General features: G+C 37.3%; 1 protein-coding gene across 32 annotated transcripts in view; it reads right to left on the bottom strand.

The window, feature by feature from the left end:
• The window catches only part of GPHN (gephyrin), a 284,811-nt gene that overhangs the window by 162,040 nt on the left and 99,757 nt on the right, over positions 1–23,014 (bottom strand). For all 32 annotated transcript variants that reach the window (XR_014584952.1, XR_014584953.1, XM_083837922.1 and 29 more), the window contains exon 3: positions 10,147–10,204. Coding sequence is in view for 30 of the 32 variants with exons in the window: in XM_083837922.1 (XP_083694048.1) it covers positions 10,147–10,204 (58 nt within the window). In the remaining 2 variants the exon portion in view is untranslated. The remainder of the gene's footprint in view (positions 1–10,146; positions 10,205–23,014) is intronic.

Raw genomic sequence — 23,014 nt, 5'->3', positions numbered from 1 at the left:
TAGGATTAGAGTACCAGAAAAAAAATTAATCACCAGAGAAGTTTAATTAGTTGTACTCGTGCATTCAAGTACTAAGCATCACCCTCTTAATACAGATTAGAAGCTTGCATATGACAGGGAGGCATGTGTCATCTTCCATGTCTTCCAACTTGTATTATTCTAATCAAGCCATTAAAACATAACAAAGCATCCACACAGAAAACATACTATGAAAGCAAAATAAACTACACTATTTTAGCAGAATTATCTGCACTCTACTAGCTATCTTTTTGTTTTTTCCCCAGAAAAATGCAATCTACTGAACCAGTTTCTGAAAAAGAGATGACTTTTGTGTTATGATCAGATAAGGTTTCAACTTCAGCAGTTTTAAGTGAATACTTTCTATTAGTAGGAATTCCATTTTTTTTCCTTAAAATCAGTAAAATATCAACCAATAGAAGACATACAGTCAAGGCTTCAATGCCTGCTGTGTCAGTCTTCTGATTTGCATAAATTAAGCATGAGAGTTAATTTAAAATTTGCAGTAAAACTACGGAAGAGTGTTGTGGAAATGCAACCACATGTACTGTTTGTGAGCATTTGTGCTTCATTCTCTTCATCTGTTCCTCGTATCCAAGTGGTTCTGCCAATTAGATCATTCTTATAACCTGACTCTAAATCTTTTTCAGCCGTACCATGTCATTGCTGTGACTGGGGGATCAGACCTTCGCACACCCTTGTATGTGGTGGGACACCTGAGCCTCACGCATAACAGATACGGTTTTGTGTTCTGGTCTGTTCCTTTCCTAATAATTTCCTAATCATTCCTTTTTTTAATTTTATTTTTTTTTCTTTGCTTTGCTTTTCTGCAGTTGCTCCTGAACACTGAGCTAATAGTTACCACCTTAGCACCTCATTCTGGGATTGCAATAAACCAAAGTCCCCTGTTTTATATGCAAATGCAGGATTTTTTCACACCTCCCATACACAACATTTATCTCCACTGAATTGCATCAGACAGTTTGTCACCCAACCACTGAATATTTCAATGTCCTTATTCCTAGTTACACTCCATTTCTCTACATCTAATCACTTCCATAATTCACTAAGGCACTACCTGTAAATAGCTGTAGAACATGAAGTTTTCTTTAAAAAAAAACACCGCTATCCTCCTTTTTTCACATATATATAATATACAGACGTATACATACACACATATATATACACACACCCTACCAATACTCATCTTTTTTGACAACCTTAAAAGAAAGAACTTTGAGAAATCTATTTACTGCAACTCACTCAACCCCCTAGCCAGTTACGATATGAGCAGTTATGATAGGACAGCATTAAATTTCTTTGATAGATCTCAAAAAAGGAGTCAGCAGGATACATTCTTACAGGGCAAATATAACCAAACAAAACTTAATGTAACAGGTCACATGGAAAACGACTAGGGATTTTATATAAACTTGATTTACTTATCTATTTGCCAAAAGCAATCTGCTGCTTAATGAAGCTGAGCCATGTTTTCTCATCTCATCCAGGCTAAGTGAGATCCCACTTCAGAACTGGCTTTTCCAGTGAGAAGGAAGCCACAGAAAGCATTGCCCGCTATACCGGATCAGATGAAAAGAAGAACTGTGCAGACAAAATAAGCAGGTACCCCAAGACCTAACCAGGTTTCAGGAGATGAATGGTAGAGATACGTACATAGCAAAAATTGAAAATGAAAGAAAGACAGGAAGAAGTCAAAGAAAATTGGTTACTATGGTCACGGAGAGAAGCTGAGATCTCTTTTTTAATACAAGCTTGCTGAAAAACAAGAAGAGATTTGTGAACAAGATTATTACCTCTTGTTTGTTTCTAATTTCTAATGTTCGTTTCTAAGAAAGATTTAATAGGCAAAAAGGACTGCAGCAATGAAAAATCTAATGCACATTGATCTTCCCTCTTACGGGCAACAGCGCAAAGAATGCTTAAATTCCAGCTAACCAAAGGCTTTGAAGATCAACAATATACTGGTTTGTCTCATAAATTAACTTTTTTTTTTTTTTTTTAACTTTTTTTCTTCTTTTTTTCATCCTAGAGATACTTCTCTCTTTGCAGGATATCTACAGAACTGGTTTGTTTTGGAAAATAAACAATTGTATTGCTAAAATAATTTTATGTCATTAGTATAGCACTTCATGTCTGGAGCCATGCAGTCTCTGAAGCCACAGAGCCTATGAAACATAAGATGAAGACAGATGGAAAAATAAGAAGCGGTAATTCCTATTTTCATGCAGGCAGCTAGTGAGTATACTTTTTTGTCCAGACATTTGAAGTCATTTGAAGAATGTATTTGAAGTTCTTGCTGGAACAGAAGAGGGGTGCTTGATATACACTCTAGTCATAATAGTGATCAGAATTCAATCACTAAAGATCTGAAGGGATTTGGGACACCCTCAGATATCCGCTAGCGTCTCTTCCAAATCAAAAATAGTGGATAAGCCTCTTCAACACTAGGTGCCAAAAGGAATGGATGCTCGGCTTCCCCTGTGGTTGCTAGGTTTATATCATGTACCTTTCTCAAGGCCAAACTGAAGCAGAAAGGCAGAGAGGAAAAAAGGAATACGTCCATAATACCAGCAGTGGCAGCAACTGCATGAGCCTGTAAGAAATGCCATTAAATGCCAGGAACATCCACAAGTGGGAGGCTGAAACCCTTTGTCCTACAATCAGGGAACAGGAACACCAACACTTTGGCCATGGTTGCTTTTACACTCCCATTGTACAGGCGATTTCTTAGTTGAGAGGTCTATGAAAGCCATGAATGCCCCTAAACAACAGAAGATGAAAGAAACAGACCAAAAGCCCCTCCAGTGAGAGTGAGTACTTTCTAAGCACAATAGAAAAGGCATTTTTATGAAACATATTTTTCTTGAGTAAGGGTGTGCCTGGACACTGGTTCCAGCAGTGCAGCTAGGCTTGGCATTCAAAGTCTGGCTTCTAAGCCAGAATCCAGTGTAATACAGACCGTGCCAAAATTTAAAAAAAAAAGGGGGAGGGAGGGGGAATCAATTTTAGAAGAAACAAAACTAACTTAAATCAATAAAGACCTAATGAGAAGAAAAACAGCCTACTAGAAGCAATAAAGTACGATGCAATGATACAATATAATTTAAATAACCAGCTGTTGACACGAACTAGAAGAATGGAGCATATAAATGCATGGTATGGGGGAGAACGAGCACACTATCAGTACTGCAAGGAGTACAAAATCTCCAGCCTGCATGACTCTCTATACATGTGCTTATAGTGTGAATGCATATACATGGACAAACAATTAAAGGAAAGCAATTTTTTTTGTTGTTTCATAATAATGTTCTTGAAGATTTTGTCACATCATTTCACATGCAAACCTCTCATCTCATTCTCTCCATCATGGAAACAAAAAAAGTCTGTAACATCTTTTAAGAATTCATACGGCAAGCAAAAACTCAAAGGTCTTTCTGTCATCTAAACAATGCAATTTACATTTTTTGTGACTCACATGTAGCTTGGAAAAGAATCTTGATCAGTGATTGACTCTGCCAACACAGAGTTTAGAAATTAGCTTAGGAAAAAAAATCTGTGCACTTCAGGTGAACTTTAATTAGAGGGAAGCATGATGAGACATGTTGATCTAACGTAACACATCCCAGTTCTCAATTGTCCTTCCTAGCTGGATTTGTCTTATTTATGGAAATTCATAATTAAGAATTCATTCTAATTGATTAATTAATTCAGAATTAAGATCCAAACCTGGAAGCTTATCCAGGATTTTATACATTAAATTGAGATGTCAGAATAATGTCAGTTTTGTTACTGGTTGAGACACTTGCAAGTTCTTTTTGAAACTTTCTTTGTACTGGTTGCATTGACTTAAACTGTTGACTGGAGTGTCAGATTCTGAAGTGCACATTAAGGGAGTTAAAAGAGAAGCCCTCGCTTTGACCCAACACAGAGTCCAGCATGACTGGCAGTCCTAATCATGGAAGAACATGTGACCATCACACATTTTCTTCAAATCTTTTTCCACTTGTACTTGTAAGCTTTTGAGCATATGGTGATATCGCTTGTGAATACTCATTAGACATTCAACTGATAATGTCCGTTTACATTGTGCTATTCAGTAAGAACTCATGTGTCATGAGTTATTAATTATTATCGGAGAGGTAACAGAAGGAAAGGACTGGCAGTAAATTTGAGAACCAGAATTGTCCTTTCCACAGTGTAGATAGTAAAGCTTCTTAGTGCTTTATGTTTCTCAGTAATGGAATTGGTGGGAGTGCATACTTTCAACAGCTTGAACCTCTGAAAACGTACTTGTAAGGGCTACTGAAGGGAAAGTTGTTTTTTTTTTTTTCTTTTTTTTCTTCCACACTGGTGTTTGCCTGATGCTCACCAGTCCCTACGTATATGGAACTATTTGGCTTGGAAGACTTCTCCTCTAGGTACAACATACTACTACAGTGGACGAGCAAGGCTGAAATATGCCAATGCATTTTTGCAAGTCTGAAAAGCTCCTTGTTCACACGACAAATTACTTTGATATGAAGTCTAAAGAAAGCATAACTGTAGTTATACTTTCTCAGAAGTATGCTGTAATTCTTATGTTTAATGTCCTCATCAGTTCCTGCAGTATTTTAAAACCAGCAGGTACTGCAAATGAAGTCCCATTGCTTCATCTGGTGTAGAGAAATGACAGGAACGCATTAAATGAGAGGCAGTATATCCATGTAGGCATCCACTCTGGTCTTCCTTCTCTGACAGTTTCTCTGATTGAAGAGAAGATCCCGAAGATCCTGTGATGGAAGACATTTCTACCTTCTAGAAAGGTTTTGAGAAGGGGAACATATGATGATGTCTTTGTATGATTACCCCTTGAGTGCTCTCTTTCACTTTGGGAAACTAAGCACCTGTGACAAAAATCTAGGGAAGTAAAGTTGCAGCATGGAATGCAACAGCATTCCTGACTGATGCAGATGCTGAGAAATTGAGATACATACGATCGCTTCTGACATAAATACTCCTAATTCATATGCATATAAATATTCAAGTCACTACACAAGTTTGGTAATGGGGATGCACGCCTTTGATTATTCCCAACACTGACCAAACACTCTTACTGAAAAAGGCACACATATGCACAGGCAGTATTCTAGATATATAACCAATATATGATCTGACAGTACATATATACACATGGTAGAGTCATTTATATACACTCACATACAATGATGAAAATATTCTGAACACTACAGAATGGAAATCTTGTAAACACATTAAAATTTACTGGGTATTGCAATATGGACAAGAAAATTCTTATATATATACATATACACAGACATACATACATTATACAGGTTATTTTTGAAATTACCAATACATTTAGAAACATGCATTTCTTTAATCTTCTAAGGATACTTTTCAACTGACAGGTATATTATGGCTTACAGAGTTTTTCCTTTTCCACAAACTCAGAGAGACAGTCTATCCTTACAATAGTGTTCTGCCTAAGATATAATTACATGCATTAACAAAATCAATGCATCTGCATTCTTGTTTTCCCCATAACCTATTTTGAGCTGTAAAAGAAGTTAATCTACCACCTTTTCAAGAATATATGGAAATGCTGTCAAAATGACTTCTTATTTATTTGTCATGGTAATTACTGCTCTCTGCCTAATAAAGTACCCCCCTTTGCCATTCAAGTAAGCAGTTTACTTTGCAAGGACTATCAGAAAACATGATTATTCAACTCCTAGAAATTAATTCAGCAACCTGTCAAGATAAATCATATAATAATAACGGAGCTATTCTTCTTGCATATTCTACCACATCAAAACCCTTAATATTTCATATTTAAAATAGGGGAGGGGTACTTTTGAAGCAAAATAACTCTCAACTATTGTGCATGGAAGAAGATTATGTCCTCTCCACATGTAACATTCCAATAATCTCACTTGCTTTCTCTTTTATTTCCTCCTCTCCTTTTTCAGAGAATCATAGAATATCCCGAGTTGGAAGGGACCCATAAGGATCATCACGTCCAACTCCTGGCACCGCACAGGTCTGCCCAAAAGTTCAGACCATGTGACTAAGTGCACAGTCCGATCGCTTCTTAAATTCAGACAGGCTTGGTGCAGTGGCTACTTCACTGGGGAGCCTGTTCCAGTGTGCAACCACCCTCTCGGTGAAGAACCTCTTCCTGATGTCCAGCCTAAACCTCCCCTGCCTCAGCTTGACACCGTTCCCATGGGTCCTATCACTGGTGTTTATGGAGAATAGGTCAGCACCTGCCTCCCCACTCCCTCTCACGAGGAAGTTGTAGACTGCGATGAGGTCCCCCCTCAGCCTCCTCTTCTCCAGGCTGAACAGGCCAAGTGACCTCAGCCACTCCTCATATGTCTTCCCCTCTAGGCCCTTCACCATCTTCGTCGCCCTCCTCTGGACACTCTCCAACAGTTTAATGTCCTTTTTGTACTGTGGTACCCAGAACTGCACACAGTACTCGAGGTGAGGCCGCACCAGCTCAGAGTAGAGCGGGACAATCACTTCCCTCGACCGACTAGCGATGCCGTGCTTGATGCACCCCAGGATACGGTTGGCGCTCCTGGCTGCCAGGGCACACTGCTGGCTCATATTCAACTTGCTGTCAGCCACAGCCCCCAGATCCCTCTTTGCGGGGCTGCTCTCCAGCGTCTCATCGCCCAGTCTGTACGTATAGCCAGGGTTGCCCCGTCCCAGGTGCAAGACCCAGCACTTGCTTTTGTTAAACTTCATATGGTTGGTGATTGCCCAGCTCTCCAATCTGTCCAGATCTCCCTGCAAGGCCTTTCCACCCTCAGCAAAGTCTACAACTCCTCCAAGTTTGGTGTCATCAGCAAATTTCCTCAAAACACCTTCTAGTCCTACATCCAAATCATTTATAAAAACATTGAAGAGGCCCTAAAATGGAACCTTGAGGGACCCCACTAGCGACCATACGCCAGCCAGATGTGGCCCCATTTACCACGACCCTTTGAGCCCTGCCCATCAGCCAATTGCTCACCCATTGCATGATGTTTTTGTTTAGCTGTATGCTGGACATTTTGTCCAGTACGATCCTATGGGAAACCGTGTCAAAAGCTTTGCCGAAGTCCAAAAAGATCACATCGTCTGGTTTCCCTTGATCGACTAGATGGGTGATCTTATCATAAAAGGAAATCAAATTTGTTAGGCAGGACCTACCCCTCGTGAACCCATGTTGGCTGGGAGTTTTTTTTAAATTCCTTTTTTTTTTTTTTCTAAATATCCCCCTATTAAGGGAATTCCAAGCACTTAAAATCTAGAAGGCTACAAAGTCCAAAGACTCTACATCCAGCAAAACAGCAGAAAAAAGCTCCAGAAATATTAGAAACTGTCCCTAACCCTGAAAAAGATTACACCTTATGTGCCCACTTTTGCTGTTTTCAGATACTCACTGGCACAGGGAACTTGGATGGTACATTTCCCCTAAACCCTGCTCCATCACTTTAACTCTCATTAAACTTCAAATCTCACTTCCTCTTGGCCTTTTTGATTTTTAACCAGGTTGTTTTAACTTTCACTGTCTTACACAACATGTGAAACTGAGCACATGGTTGCTATTAAGGAGATTAATATAGATCTAAAGATATATATCTGTGCCTTCTTTTTGATTATGTCAGAGTAAATTAATCAAAAAATGGGTTTACCCTTTTGAAACAGCACTTTGACACTTAGAGGTTCTATCATTTGTTGCTTATTTCAGAGATGAAAGCTACTTCAAATCATGTAATATTGATATCAAATACTGGATTATACAAGCTGTTCTCCAAGTCACACTAGATACCAAAAGGTTTGCCTGGAGAAAGTTTCTGAAGTTAAGACTCCCCCTATCTTTGCTGCAAGGTACTCAGTCTCCCTGTTTGGCAGCTAGTATTCAAATATACGTAAAAATATTTTTCCATATTTGATAATAGATTTGTCTATTATACTTGCTGCTATTGCGTCACAGTATTTTCCATCAGTGCCGTATTTCCTATGAATAACATCTGCTGTATTACAGCTTGAGAAGTTCAATCAGATAAGGTGTGATAGGAGGTTGACTTCTGTCACAACTTAAAAAAAACACATTATCTGAACAAAGCAAGACAGTTACCAGAAACAAGTAAAGCGGGTTATTTTTTCCAGTCATGTTAAATAGGCCTGACTTAGAACAAAACAATCCTCCCTTCACACTTACAAGCTGGCATAACAGAGATCAATGAGGAAGGTTCTTAACCCCTTTGATGCTCCCTAGGATCTCAGGCATTTAAACTGAACACCAGCTGAGTAAGAGAGAGCAGAAAAATCAGAACAGGCCTCCTTAGCAGGCGTGGGGAAAGGCACATTCCGGTGACTATTGATCACACCTAACACAGTAGCTTCCTAAAAAAAAAAATTCTTTCTTATTTCCTAGCACTCCATTTTTCTTTGTTCACTGAATTCTGCTTGCACAATGAAGCCAGAAATATCAGCTTCATTTTCTCTGTCTTAAACATTAAGAAATCCAAACCCATTGACATTTTGCTATATTAAAGGAGGAAGTCTGTGGTTTTTGTGATTTTTGTTTTTATAGTTTTGGTGGTGCAGTTCTCAAAATGTCACGAAAATATTAATCAACTTCATTAAGTTTTGAAAACCTTTCTTTCTTTCTTTTTTTCTAATACCAAGGGCTAAATGTTGGATCTACCCTAATAAATCGCATTACTCTTAGTAATTCCGAATAGAGGAGTCTGTGAATCTCAGAGGTGGGAAATAAATTCTGATTTTGATCATGATGGTGATGGCATTTGATTCTGATGCAGATACACTGTATTTACTTCCATGGTATTGTAATTTACTTGTATTTACTGTATTTACTTGTTTGGTGTTCACTGAGGAGAAATAAGTCCTCACAACTTTATACACTGCAAAATCACGTCTAGATCAAATGATTATGCAACCACTTCCATTTACTAGATTTTACACTATTCTTGAATCTCTTTGCACAGCTGAAAACAAATATGTGAAACAGCACAACGGATTAAGTTATCCTCATCAGCAAGTAATTGGTCAGAATAATTAAATGCCAATCCAAAGGATTACTGATAAAGAACCAGTTACACAGACCATGTTACCAGATCTAGGCCAAATTCTCATACAACACCAATCTTTTACTCCACTCAAGAACAAAATTGACACAAATTGCTAAAGTACTTGGCATGAGTGGACTCAGCTAAAGTAAATTTTGTTAAAATGCACATTGCATTGGAGGTAAGCTTCAATATTTATTGTTGTCACCCCTCTAAATCAAAGACCTGTTGATGGTTTTGAGTATCAAAGATTTCATTCTATCCCCTTTTAAGACAGAGATAATAATGAAAGAACTGAACCTGCTTTTGATCTCAGAAGCAAAAGGACTCTAAATTTATATGTATTTATTTTTATGTCAATGTTGACAAGAGTCCTGCATCTGTATTCAGGTATCTAAACATAGATGCACTGATTTACACAAGTTTTTGGCATCAACCCTACTGAAGTCCACTTAAGCTGAAGGTAAACTGGACTTCTAAAATTCTCTTTTAGATGCCTATAAATGGATCTAAGGATTTTACTATTGACACCACTTCTCTTTTTTTTTTCTATGACACTAGATTAGAATTGAGTAGACAATAAAATGTTCCAGCAGTGTAAATATAATAATCAATTAATAAACTGGAAGAAAACGATTATTAACAAAATTATTCATTAGTAAAAAAACTAAGATTTAAATGGACAATTTTTAATGTTTTGGATGTATAAAAGATATCAGGATGAATACTTACAGAAAATATGTTTTATTGATTTAAAGAGGGACTTAAAACACCTGGAAAGGACAAATGTTCAATTTCATTTTTAATTTTTGAGATATTTTTTCAGATAGTAATCAGTTCAGATAATTAATATTTATAATTATTCTTGTTTCCTATCTTCATAATTTGTCAAACAGTATATTAAAGAAAGGTCATATACTCTTGGTGTGTCTTAAAGCAAGAAACAACATGGACTTTTTTTATACAGCATTTCTGTAATTCTCCAAGCAAATAAATTCAATGTTGAAAGGTAGTAATACTGTACCTTGATTTCTTCTATTTCGTCTGGCACTATCTTGTATGCAGATATAGTCCCACCCAACCTGAAATTGGGAGAAGAAAATATTCTCAAAACCAGTAACACAAAGCACAGCATGCTAATGGTGCCATGAGTCATTCCAAAACACGGAAATCCCTCCTACCAACTAGGAGGTAAACCCCACCAAGCCCCAAAGCAACAGCAAAAAAACAAAACAAAACACCTTTCCTTTCTTCTTCACGTGATTAAAATAAGCATTAGAAACAAGGTGCCTTCAGTAGAGTGAAAGGGAAGAATTAGATTAACCAAGCAGAACTACCATCACCAGGATGTTATTCTGTACATTAACTGCCATCAGCCACCATATTCTACTATTTCATTTGTTTTCTAAGTTGTACAGATGAGTTTAAATATTTAAAGCCTGAGAAATTTTGTGCCCAGTGTTTCACTGAACTGCTATAGTGACTTAAATGTATCCAAAACCAATTCTAGATATTGACTTTTTTTTAATTGTACAGACATCACAAACCACACAGACTCCATGGCTTCCATGTTTGAAGTCTCTGGAGATCATGATTAGTAATAAAAAGTGCAATGGTAGGCACTGATCTAGAAAAACAGTTTTTTCATTCCACATTGAACTTGCTGAATAGCTACAACAAAAGGCAGTTTTTTGCCTGCGTCCTGCAAAAGGTTGTAGTTAAAAATCATTCATACACTGAGGATGCATAAATAGCATCTACTATATACATAGTGGTAAATCCTTGATGGCTAACATTATATTTTCCCCAGAGACATGCAAACATGGCTTATTTTATTTTATGAAGCAGCATCACTGATAGTGACAATTCAGATCTAAAAATATAATGGCATTAATGACCTCCCTGCTGGCTCTGTACAGCAACACTAGTGCTTTTCTGGGTCCTACAGAAACAGAAATCACATACGAAACTATTTATTGTAAAGCCATGGACAGCTATCAAATGTGTATCTGTATTATCCCCGTTATGAGATGTTTTCCTTACAACTGTCAGCATTTCTACATCGATATATTTCCTTATATTTTATCTTGAAATTATTACACATATTGTTTACTCAACCTAAAAGGGGAAGAAAAGACTAACAGAGAAAGTACATTTCGAATTTCCCCTAAGTCCTGCCTACCAAATTTCTACAGGCAAGTCACTCTCAAAATTCAACAGTTTGAAGGCTTTAGACAGAAGATAGTCTGCTTAGGAAAAGTCACTTCTAAAGCTCACCACTGTTCCAAGTAATACCAGCTGTGATTACCAAGGTAGAGACAGGATCCAAACACTGCAACGTTCAAACTGATCATGAATCGGACAAAGCACAGTGATGGTTCTCCCCATGTCCCCTGCAACTTCCACAGCTGCTCATCATCAATGCAGTGGAACATGGGAGAAAACAGAGGCTTTTTTTTCACCACAGCAAGTACAAATGTGAGCTTTTACTCTTCACTGCATCCTTCTTTGTTCAAATGGCACTGCCAGGGATAACTGCAAGAAATTGGTTGTAACATCATGACAAAGGCTTCCCTCATCACACCATGACAAGGAATCGCTCCAATGTGGTGCACGTTAGAATTGCACATGACCAATCCTATTGCATGAAGTCCATAGGAAAATGTTTTTTCAGTTGTTTCTGATCCATTCCTGCCTGCATGCTGCAGTACCCACAAAGTAACTTCTTTGACTTTGCATCCTCTAGCAGAAGGGAAGGACAGAGCCTCTGCTGCCAGAACTCCACCAGAGGGAATTCTTTATTGGCCACCCCTGGCACAAGCACTTCCTTGGAATAAGTCAGGATTTTATTTTTTTTTTAAATGAAAATAATAATCGACGCAGTAAACACGTCTGGCTTGCTTAAGCCATTAATTAGCATCATTTTCTGCAAGTACTTCTGCAAAATTTTGTGTCAAGAGTTTACGATACTCTAAAACTGCCAAGCTGCAATCCAAATTCTGGCACATTTTAAAGTAGTTGTGTATTCCTGAATTGGACATTTTTCTTGATGAAACAGCTAAATGCAATATCATTGAAAATGGCAGTTATCACACTTTCATGCTTCTGAAAGTGAAAGATAAATGAAAAGTTATGCTACTGTTAAATAAAGTCTCTCACCTATAGCTTCAGATCTCCGCATCTATCTTAATACATTTCCAATCCTATAATGACAGCTTTAACTTGGAAATCCAGACTACACAAATAAATAATAGCAAACTTGAAACTGTAAAAGAATAATAGGCACATAAATATTCAATTCTATGTATGCTTCAGAGCCAAAGCAAAGCTCTTAAATACGTCTATCCTTTCTTCATTTCAGAACATTAAATTTCCCTTCATTTATAACTACTGGAAGGGAGATCCACTACAGCAGATTGCACGTTAAATATGGTACTACAGCGGACATAATAAGGATATTTGACTTTGCCTACAAAGTTTGGCTGTGAGTTTCACACAACTTTCAAGGCAGCACACACAGTAGGAGGATCCAGTTAACACAGCCTTAACAGCTGAATGAGAAAAAATGATTTAAGCTGCCTATTTAGCAGCCTATGAGTACTGTAACAATAACGGACAGATAAAATTTAGAACTCTGTTTTTTTTTTTTGTGGTGTTTCTGCAAAATGTCTTGATAAATTTCACTTTCATGCACAAAATATTATACCGTATAATTCACTTGTTAAAGGCAGAAGCGGTTGTGAAATATGCTGCATACTATTCACTCAAAAGTCATAAATCATAGTTTATTCCAACCTAGTGGTAAATACTCTGAAAAGAGATTTGAAAGTGCTTAGTTTTGTGTTACCGTATCGTTACTACAAATCTCCCACAATCAGATAAGCCCATAATGTAAGGGACTACACAATGTCAGACTCATACATAAAAAAGTTACTGAGAAAAAAAAACGTTGTGATGAATGTTAAGGAAGAACAGTAAACTCAAGGCAGAAAATGAAATTATTGAAAATCAATCAGCATACCTGACGTAAGGAAAACATTAGATTTCAAAGATTTCTCTGAATTACACTTAGGCATCACTATCGACCGCAACCTGTCTGGAATTTTGCTTGTTATTTTGCGAATCCTCAATTTGAACACTGACACTCGAAAGAACAGAGGCTCAACAGGAGGTTCCAGCTATACAATGTACCTACAGAATGAATGATACACAGCGGTGTGAGGCTGAGTACCTGCCCTTGAAATTCATTTTGTCATTTTCTTGAGAGCAATCTCTCTTTGCAGATTGGTTTTGTTCACAGGCTACCAGAACATTTTACATTAACTTTTTTTTGATCACAGTATTTCAAGAAGCAATTACACTGCAATCAGAGAAGCAAAGGATAAGCTAGCATGAGTACACATTAACTACCGTAGGTTTTGTACACCAGAATATAATGCAGCAAAAAACATCTTAGAAGGGCCAGAACTCAGTTCAACAGGGACTCGTTTTTTGTACAGATTCACTCTTCACCTTTCACACAGTCTGATTTTATTATTACATTTTTCTCTAGTTGAACAACATAACTTCCAGCATCCTGGGACACAAATGGCATTTTCTCCCAGAACAAGTACATAACCAACCAAAAGCAAAGCTAAATATACTGCCAGTTACTTCCATTAAGCTGAAAAAGTAGTCCCAAACTTCATCCGCAGAGATTTAATGCTCTAAGTCATTCTCTTCCAAACTGTAATATTCTCTCACTATAGCAAGCCACATGATTTAACAGTGAAATTATTTGAAATACTAGTTAGCTCTAGTTTTTTATGTGTATATACATCAGATAATTTCTGAAAGGTGCCACAATTTATATTCACATTTCTATGGACATCCATCTCATCAGGTCTGTATATACATAACACAGACACTCCAATTCTCTAATTCCTTTGAAGAAGAAGTGAAATTATTCCTAGATGTAGAAATTAGAACTGACACACTAAAAGCAAAAGAACCACAGCTTACATTGGGTTAAACTGGTTAAGGTCTTTGAGAAGAGAATAAAAAGAGATAGGACATAAATTCCATAAAAATCATTATGAAATAAGAAATCTCATATAAATGCTTGCACAACAATTTGTGAAAGAATACAAACTTTTTGTCTTTTTTAAGGAAACTATTTTAGAAAAAAAGGGCATCTCAGGATGACATGTAATGCACAGACTGGGTTCAAAGGAAGTTCACAAAAAGGATTTAAAAGAATGTTGAAAGAAGAGTTTCTATAGCAACCTAAGAAATTAGCAAAATACAGGAGAAATACAGAAGTGAGGTCAATACAGTAGTATTGTAACAGATGGAAGCTTTATTATTTCACAAACTAAATCACAATATCACTGAACAGGGAAAACTTGAATTTCATCCAAGTTACGGAAAGTTAAAACCAGGAGGAACTGTGCTCAAATGGAGGCAAGAAACAAAGAACCACAGCCCAAACACACTGTTAATAAATTGAAAGAGAACTCAAAATAACAGTTTAGTAAAAAATAAAACACAACTGTTAGTAAGGATAAACTATCTGTTCTTTTAATACAGAAACCTTCGGTGACCTGTTTGCTGTATATTTCAATGTGCTAACTAAAACAGAAACTGAGTTTCTCGTTGTTTTAAAATATTTATTCTGGATATAAGGTTAAAATTGTCACCACGTTATCTTCCATATAATTACAAGTTGGACTTTGGACTGGTTTGCCCTTGTGCCCCTTTGTGTATGTATGTTGCACTACATTATCAGTGCATAATTACTACATGTGCTTCTGCAAGACACCTGTGAACCCGGACTGAACCAATATCATTCATCATTCAGCTTTTATAATATGAATTCTGACCAAAGAGACGAACATGATCTTAATACACAGTTCCACATTCAGTGACTGCCATAAGAAGCTGAGCCATTGACTCATATGCTAACTTAATAACTGAGTCATACCGAATGCAATAAAGTCAAATTTCTAAAAATATCAGTGCAGCCAGCTTGGCTGCTGTCATTTGCTGAAGTTCTCCAATGCCACTTTAATTATCATTAATCTTTCTTCAGATACATCACTCTGTCTAAATGATAGCAAGTTGTCACTAAACCTCCCAGTAAAACTCTGCTTCCTCTTAAAAGGAAAGCAAAACACAGAACTCCTCTCTTTTTTATTTATTTATTTTTTTATTATTATTTTTTTATTATCTACCATCAGTTATGTTTTGACTGATTTATAAACCAAGCAGAACATTTAAGGGAGAAGGTCCTTGTGAGCAGACCAAGTGACTGGGAGCCAGGCTGTCCATTGCTACTTCTAAGGGCATGGTCATTTTATCACAGGCTGCTGAATGAACACACATTTATACGTAATGCTACTCCTACCAGAGCAAACTGACCAGGACAGCACTTGAAGCCTACCCAGCTGAGCTAGCTTAACAGTGACCCATGAGACATCAGCAAAGCACCGTGTCCTGGATTGCACGTACAGCTACACGTCCACGGAGTATCCCAGGGAAAGAGGGAGCAGAATGTAACGTCAGAGGAACTGTGCCTTCCGCTACCTGCAACAGCACACAGTAGCGCACACACAAAGCTACTTTAATTGATACTAGTTTCTACTGACCTTTCAGAAATTGTTAAAACGCACTGAGAGGAGGTAGTAAGAAGGCATACATACTATTTTGGGCTCCCTTCCTACACAAGAGAACATTGGCAGCTAGAGAAAGTATGGCGAGAGCTCACATCCCTGGCTGCATGCCACTGATGAATTCTGCAAAGCAGCCTGTAAAGTGCTTCGGGAAGACAGCTGTGCTTACCTCAAGGTGTGTGTGGGGAATTACATGATGAAGATCCACTACATGTATTCTTTTTTAAAAATGAATCCAATAAATAGATCCTTGCAAATCTTTTTTTTTTTCTTTTCCTGTTTCTTTCTCTGTTTCCTTTTTTTTTTTTCTTCCCCACCCCCACCCCCCCCCCCCAGTTTTTAGGCTAACTTCAGGACACAGAACTCAGAAACTTCACAGAAATAACACAATTGCAGACATGCTCTCTGTCAGTTCATATCTCTCAAGAACAACTGGTTTTTTACCTCAGTGCACAGGCTACACCTATATACGACAGTTTTGGGCACTACTGTTGCCAGCCAAAAGACAGATCTATAGACTGTTCCCCTTCAACATGCTTATAAGATTACTGACTGCCTAACAAAGAAATGTGAAGGCCAATTAAGGGGAACAGGGAAAGCAACATCCCAAGAAACTTAGGCTTGCAGGCACTGGCCTCCCCCCAAAAAATCAAGTGGATGAAGAGGATGGATGCACCACCCCTTCAGTGGCACCATACTATTTTATTTTTTTTTTACTCTCAGGATGAAGGGAGATACTGGGGAAAGGTAGAAGAAATGTCTGAAGCCATGTCTGAAAATGTCCATTCTATAATAAAACTGTGTGCAATTGATCTTTAAAATGTGTATCTCCTCGGAGGAAAGATCGCTATTTCATGCTTTCAAATAGCATAGTACCACCAGATTACAGCATGAGACAGGCTCTGCATCTGGAAGGGGCTGAGAAAGAGCACAGGGTAATTCTGCACTCTGAATTTTCATTATAGGTACAAAATTTTGTTTCCAAGTAAATCTGACTTTTAAAGTCTTCCCAAATGCCAGCACAATCTGAAAACGGCCTTTTCACGTAGCCCAACAGCAAAAAGCCCACTTCTGTGCTGGATGCATGTGTGTTTATAGCACAGAGGAACGACTGTACTATGCTCCAGCTGATTGGTAATCTAACTATGGAAATCGTACATTAAATCAAACAGACAGAAATGTCAGCTAGATTTAAGTAAAAACGTGTTCAGTGACTTTGAAAGTTCCCACCGGGGCATCAGATGCTTGACCAGCCAGCTCATTAAACAACATGAGCAAGATCTGAAATTTCCAGAGAGAAAAATATGCAGAAACGGACCAAAATCATTACCACAGAAACTGTCACATTCTCACCACTTAGACAAAGGAATATATATTTCATACTTATCTGGGATTTAGTTGGTAGACTGAGGACTTTGAAAGCACTGTATGAAGTATTTATAGTAAGGGCCTAGACAATAATAAAGTTTGATCTTACTTCGTCCTGTAGGAAACACTAGGGTAAGGCAAAGCATGTATTTGCATTTTTTTCTAGCAAGTACATACCTAGGAGAGACACACAGCATTTGCATACAGATTGCTAGCAATCGCCTGTCACAAAATCCTCATGGACCTCAACTGAAAGCAAATTTTTTGGGTGCCTGAAAGTGACCCTTCTGCCTCTCATGGAAGACACTGCAAATTAAGGGATTTAGGCAGTTTGATAAGGAAATGAAAGATTCCGCTAGTAAATTACCATAACAGCTTGCAGAAACTCATGCAGAAGGATAAAGCTATTTTTGCTGACGCTCCTATCACTTCAGCTGAGCTCTATTTGCTTCTGTCCAAATGTAAAAGAGAGAGCATCTGAATCCGATGGGAAGAACGAACAGATTCCTCCTAGGAGGAGGAGTTGATCCACAACTAGTAGAAATAGTAAAGCTTGCTTTCTTATAAACTAGCAATGAGCACCTCCCCACAGACTTTCAGTATCCATTAAAAAAATGGATTTTGAAAATACGGCCCTCTTCACCTAACAAAATCTTCACTTACCAAAATACCTTCATTTTTTTTTTTTACCACGCATATACACTTCTCACACCCCACTACAATACCATCATTTTCTTCCCACTAACTTCTGTGTTTATTTTCCCTTCCATTTCCTAGACAGTCGAGGTAAAAAACTACATAGCACTAAGTCTGTGTACATGCTTATGCCAAAGCTAATAAATATTAAATGTTTGTTCTAAAAGAAGATGAAGTTTGGATAAGATATGTAAAAACAGAAGACGGAATAGTGGAAATGCACGGACCCCTGATGTTAATAAGCTGGAATGAATTGCAAATGATAGGTTGACAGGAGCAATCACGGTCCATTCTACGATCAGGCAGGAAAGCATCCACAAAATCTCTTCATTCAAAAAAATACCAATAATGACTAAACACAAGAACAGGACGACCCAAACTCAGGAAGAAAAACACCTGGATATGAATATGTGGAAATGGTTTGATCATTCTGGATTCTAGATCATTTTGGTCTTTCACAATTAAATAAATCACAGAGCATATGGAAGACTGTCATAAATTTTAAATATGTATTTTTTAAATCCTACAATTTTGAAATTACATGAATGATAGTGTCAGAAGTGTCATGAAAGAATGTCAGAGATGAGCGGCATTTGTAAGTGAACAGGGCTAATTACAGGGTCAGTGACTTGTGTAAAATCAAATAGTGAAGGCACAGAAAAAAAAAGAAAAAAAAAGAAAAAAAAAGAAAAAAAAAGAAAAAAAAGAAAAGCCCCACCACTTCCAAGTGCTTTTTCTTTTTTGCATTCTGGATTCTAAACAATTCATTGGAAATGAATGTTCATATGTTCATTCTCCTTTCCTACAACATCTGTGTCTAAAAACAGTACAAACTGCAAGCCTCTGAAACTCTGGGATGCAGAGATACAAAACACTGTTGTTATTCTTGAAGGACAAAATAATTCTTCACAGTATTTCACCCTCCCAAAGCTCTAATGTCTCATTTCTCTCCAACACATTCCAGAAGATATAAAGCACAAATATAATCCAGTATACGATTAAAGGCAGTTTTGTTGCCTGAATTTCTCTAGACAGTTAAATTCAGAGGCAGAATTTGCTGTTGTTTTTTTCTTTCCTTTTTTTTTTTTCTAAACACATTATATATTCCCACATTTATATGGCCATGTGCGGCCTAAATGGGAGAACTAATCTGTGTTTAAATCACTGACATGACCCAACAGATTTGTAGTGTATGCTATGGGTTGGGGAATGTGGAAGGAAAAAAACAATTGTTCAGCCAGAGAATGGAGTCATACTATCAGAACAACTCGATCCCTCCTTCCTCATACCTAGGGGGAACCTTCTCTAGACAAACAGCATTATTGCCAATACTGAAAGTGACATTTTATTCCATGTCTAACACAGTTATCGCCATTCCAGATAACTTGCAGTTATCTTTGAAGTCAATATCTGTTCTGTACAGCTGCTTGTAAAATACTTCTGTAAGTTTCAAACTGAAGTTTTTGAAAAATATTTGTGTTTTTTTGTATATTATTAGCTATAAAGGTTTTCAGTGCTCTTATTTTTGTTTTCTGTAGTTATCATTCCCTTATTTCTTTGTATCTAATCACTTAACTGCCAATAAAATGTTCTGAGATGAATTTAAAGCTACTGATGCATTGTCTCTGCTATTCATGTCACAACTCATTAAATAATGGCTCTTTCAATATTCAGACACATGGTAGGAAGGGGACATGTGGACCTTTGACAGTTTTAGAGGTCTTTCGTTAAGTGTGGATTTAGGCATTTTCTTTCATTCAGGTACTAAAAATAAAAGTATTTCTAAACAGCTTGCACAAATATAATCCATTTGTGAAAAGTAATTGTTTACTTTACTTGCAGCTGTAAGTCACCCTGTAAGGCATTATCAGCTACATTCTCCTGCCATCTATTTTGCGTGATGTTCTCTTAAAAGTAAAAATTAAAGCTAGATAGAGCGATACCCTCTGTCTCCATTTTGCCAAAGGCCATTTCTTCTTTATTACTGTTCCACTACAAGTAAGATATTTAGAAAGAAGGGTAAGCCACCTCACAGTGACTGAAGTGTTTTTTGTTTGTTTGTTTGTTTTTTAAGATACGACTGTAGAAGGTTACTGAGCACATTATACACCATCACATTTCTTCGGATGACAGTGACCGTAACGTCCCCCATAACCTCAACATGTCTCTAGATCAAATATCTTGATATAGATGAAGAGGAGTGAAAACAAACATGGCATTTACATATCTGTAAAATAAGTAATTTTCTTCAAGTGTAGTCATTTGTATTCCATGACAGCAAGCCATGGTCAACTTGCGAAAAGATAGCAGAAGTGACAGAAGGGTATCTCTTCCAAAGCAGAAGTGTAGTCTGGAAGTCTCCGTCACATAACATGGTCTTCACAAACAACAACTTCACACAGGTTTTCAAAAATTTTTAAAAGGAACAGAGACCTCCCAACTTCCAGCATGCTCATATTGGTGTCGTCTTCCAACTAACAATCAATTTCATACATCTCTAGAGTAGTCTTGAAAGAAACTCATCCTGCAGTCTTACTGGCAAATACCACAGATAGCTTAGACGTTATTTCTACGCATCTGAAATATCACGTTAACTGGTATTGTAGAGTCACATCAGAAAACATTAAGCAACGTAGATTTTGCTTCCACTGTAGACCTAGAACAACCGTAAGACTATAATACCTGACTATCAGTCGCCAATGACTAACACCACCAACACTAACACAGCCAATACTTAGCACGGCACTTGCAGAGCCACAATGCAGAAGGGAATTCAAAGGTGGTTAGGACAACTCCACCTGTAAAAAGGTACTAACAGCAGCAGAGCATATGCATGCCCCTCACAGACATAAAAAATACATGAATATTCTAAAAAATACATGAATTTGTGTAAAGATATACCCGGGCTTTATGACTAGAATCCATTCAGATCACTGTAAGAAACTAATTTTCTTCCTACATCCAAGTTTTTTCCAAGGTATTTCCAATCTACAGAAACTCTCTGATGAAATTTTCATTCATCAAATGTGTTTGCAAAGAAAAGACATGAACGAAACATCAATGTGATTACAGGTCAGATGACTTCTCAATTAATTGTTTACACAAAGTTGATAGTTTAGATATTTAAAGATTATTATGCATCAAAAAACAACAAAATCAAATATATTAATATATAGTTTATTATTAAGCTATAAATTATAATTATACTTTATTTGCATATGAACAGTTTTAATTAATGTATAAATTCTTTTTAATATGTATTCTTTCATGCTTAGAGTTTATTTATGTGGAGTAGTAATTAAGTTCTAAAACACATACCAAAAAATAATAATTGCTGGAACAGCCAATACAACTAAAAGCAAAATTTTGGTTCTACTGAAGGAAATGAAGAAAATTCCCATCTGACTTCTAAGAAAATAAACAAACACAACTTATGTCAAATTCAACTTACAACCTATCAGTAACTTAAAGCTCCTGCAGATTTTAGTTAACTCCATACACTTCACACGTATCTATTGCTTCATTTGTGACCTGAACAATATTAATTTTTCCTTGAAACAATAAGTAAGAAATAAATCATGAAGAAAAAAAAGTATGTGACAATGTTCTTTGCACAGAACAGTTTAAAGATATCCGGACCCATAAATCTAGCAATACTTTATACTCGGTTGCAGACTTATCTTTAATTATGGCCATTTTTAGATACATCTGAAAAAAAAAGTGCTTTTCTTAAATGTAATTTATGTATTTAAAGAAAAAGTGCGAATATTGCACATATTTTTAAATTCAAAGTAGCCCTTAAAGCCTTCAAAATGAATCTGAAAATACGTGATCCTCAAAAAAATCAACAAGATTACCAATGCAAATTTTCTTACTGTTGTGCTATTACTATAGTTTGCATCTGTTTAAGGTATACTAGGTTATTGTCTGCATGAAGCTTACAGTTTGTTTGTTTTTTTTTTCCAGAGGAAAAAGCAAAACAAACCAGGACAAAATTATTTCACTTGAAGCCAGAATACGTGTCATTAGAACGTAACACTGGTTTAGAGGTTTCTGTTTAGCTTCAAGTTCTGAAGAAACAGTAATGTTTTAACTTAAAAAATCATTCTGAACTATGAAAAATAGTTATGAACACATGGCCATGCTCTCCTCTGATTCATAAGCATGACTCTGACACCTGCAATTAATGCCCAGTTTTAAATCACGGAGTAAATCAGGCTGGAAGGGACTCTGGAGATCGCATAGCCCATCCCTTTGCTCAAAGCAGCTCCAGTGAGGTCAAGCTATTCAGGTACTTGCCCATTCCTGTCTTGAACATCAAGGATAGAGATTTCACAACCTCTCTGGGTTTAGAGATTAAAAGTTTAAAATATCCAAAATTCCTTGTATTTAGTCAGTCCTGGACCTGCTAGCTACACTCTCACTAACACAACCAGGATGCTGGCGGCTGCCTTACTGCTACGTGTAACACCACCGACTCACGTTCAGATTGTCCAGTAGGACTCCCAGCTCCTTTTCTGTAGAGCTGCTTCCTGGCTGGGTATCCTGTACTCTATTTTTGCATAGAGTTATTCAGTCCCAGACACAAGACTCTGCATTTGCTTCTGTTGATCTTCATGAGGTTGCTGTCAGCCCATTTCTCCATCCTGCCCAGGTCACCCTGAATAGCAGCCTTGCTCTCCAACATGGTGACCACTCCACCAACTGGGTGTCTTACAAAGCTGGTGAGAGTGCTATCTGTTCCATCATCCAGGTCACTAAGGAATATATTAAAAGTATTGATGCCAGGACTGCCCCCTGAGAGATGCCACTAATTACTGACTGCCAGCAGGACTTTGCACAACCGACCATAGCAATAAGCCTGGCAGCCCACTGGGTTTTGTAATCCCCTTATCCTTCTCAGCAAACCTAGGAGGAACCTAGGTCCATAAACACACTTCAAACTGATTAATTTCAAGTTCTTCCTTTATCATTTTTTTCCTGCCATGATGTCCATTGAAAACATCTGTCAATAATTAAGCTTTCAGCAAACCAAGAACATTGTTTACTACGCTAACATTATTCTACTTCTGTTTTCTTGGGATCTCCTGCTTGCTTAGTCTACCTCTGTTTTCTTTTGTCTGACATTGTAAATTTTTGGTTTCAGCACTGCTCCTGTGCTCTGTAATTACACAGAGC

Source organism: Anser anser (genome assembly GCF_964211835.1).
Source record: "Anser anser genome assembly, chromosome: 5".
Classification (NCBI taxonomy): domain Eukaryota; kingdom Metazoa; phylum Chordata; class Aves; order Anseriformes; family Anatidae; genus Anser; species Anser anser.
Note: the sequence above shows the minus strand (reverse complement) of the source record. Positions and strands in the feature narration are given on the sequence as shown.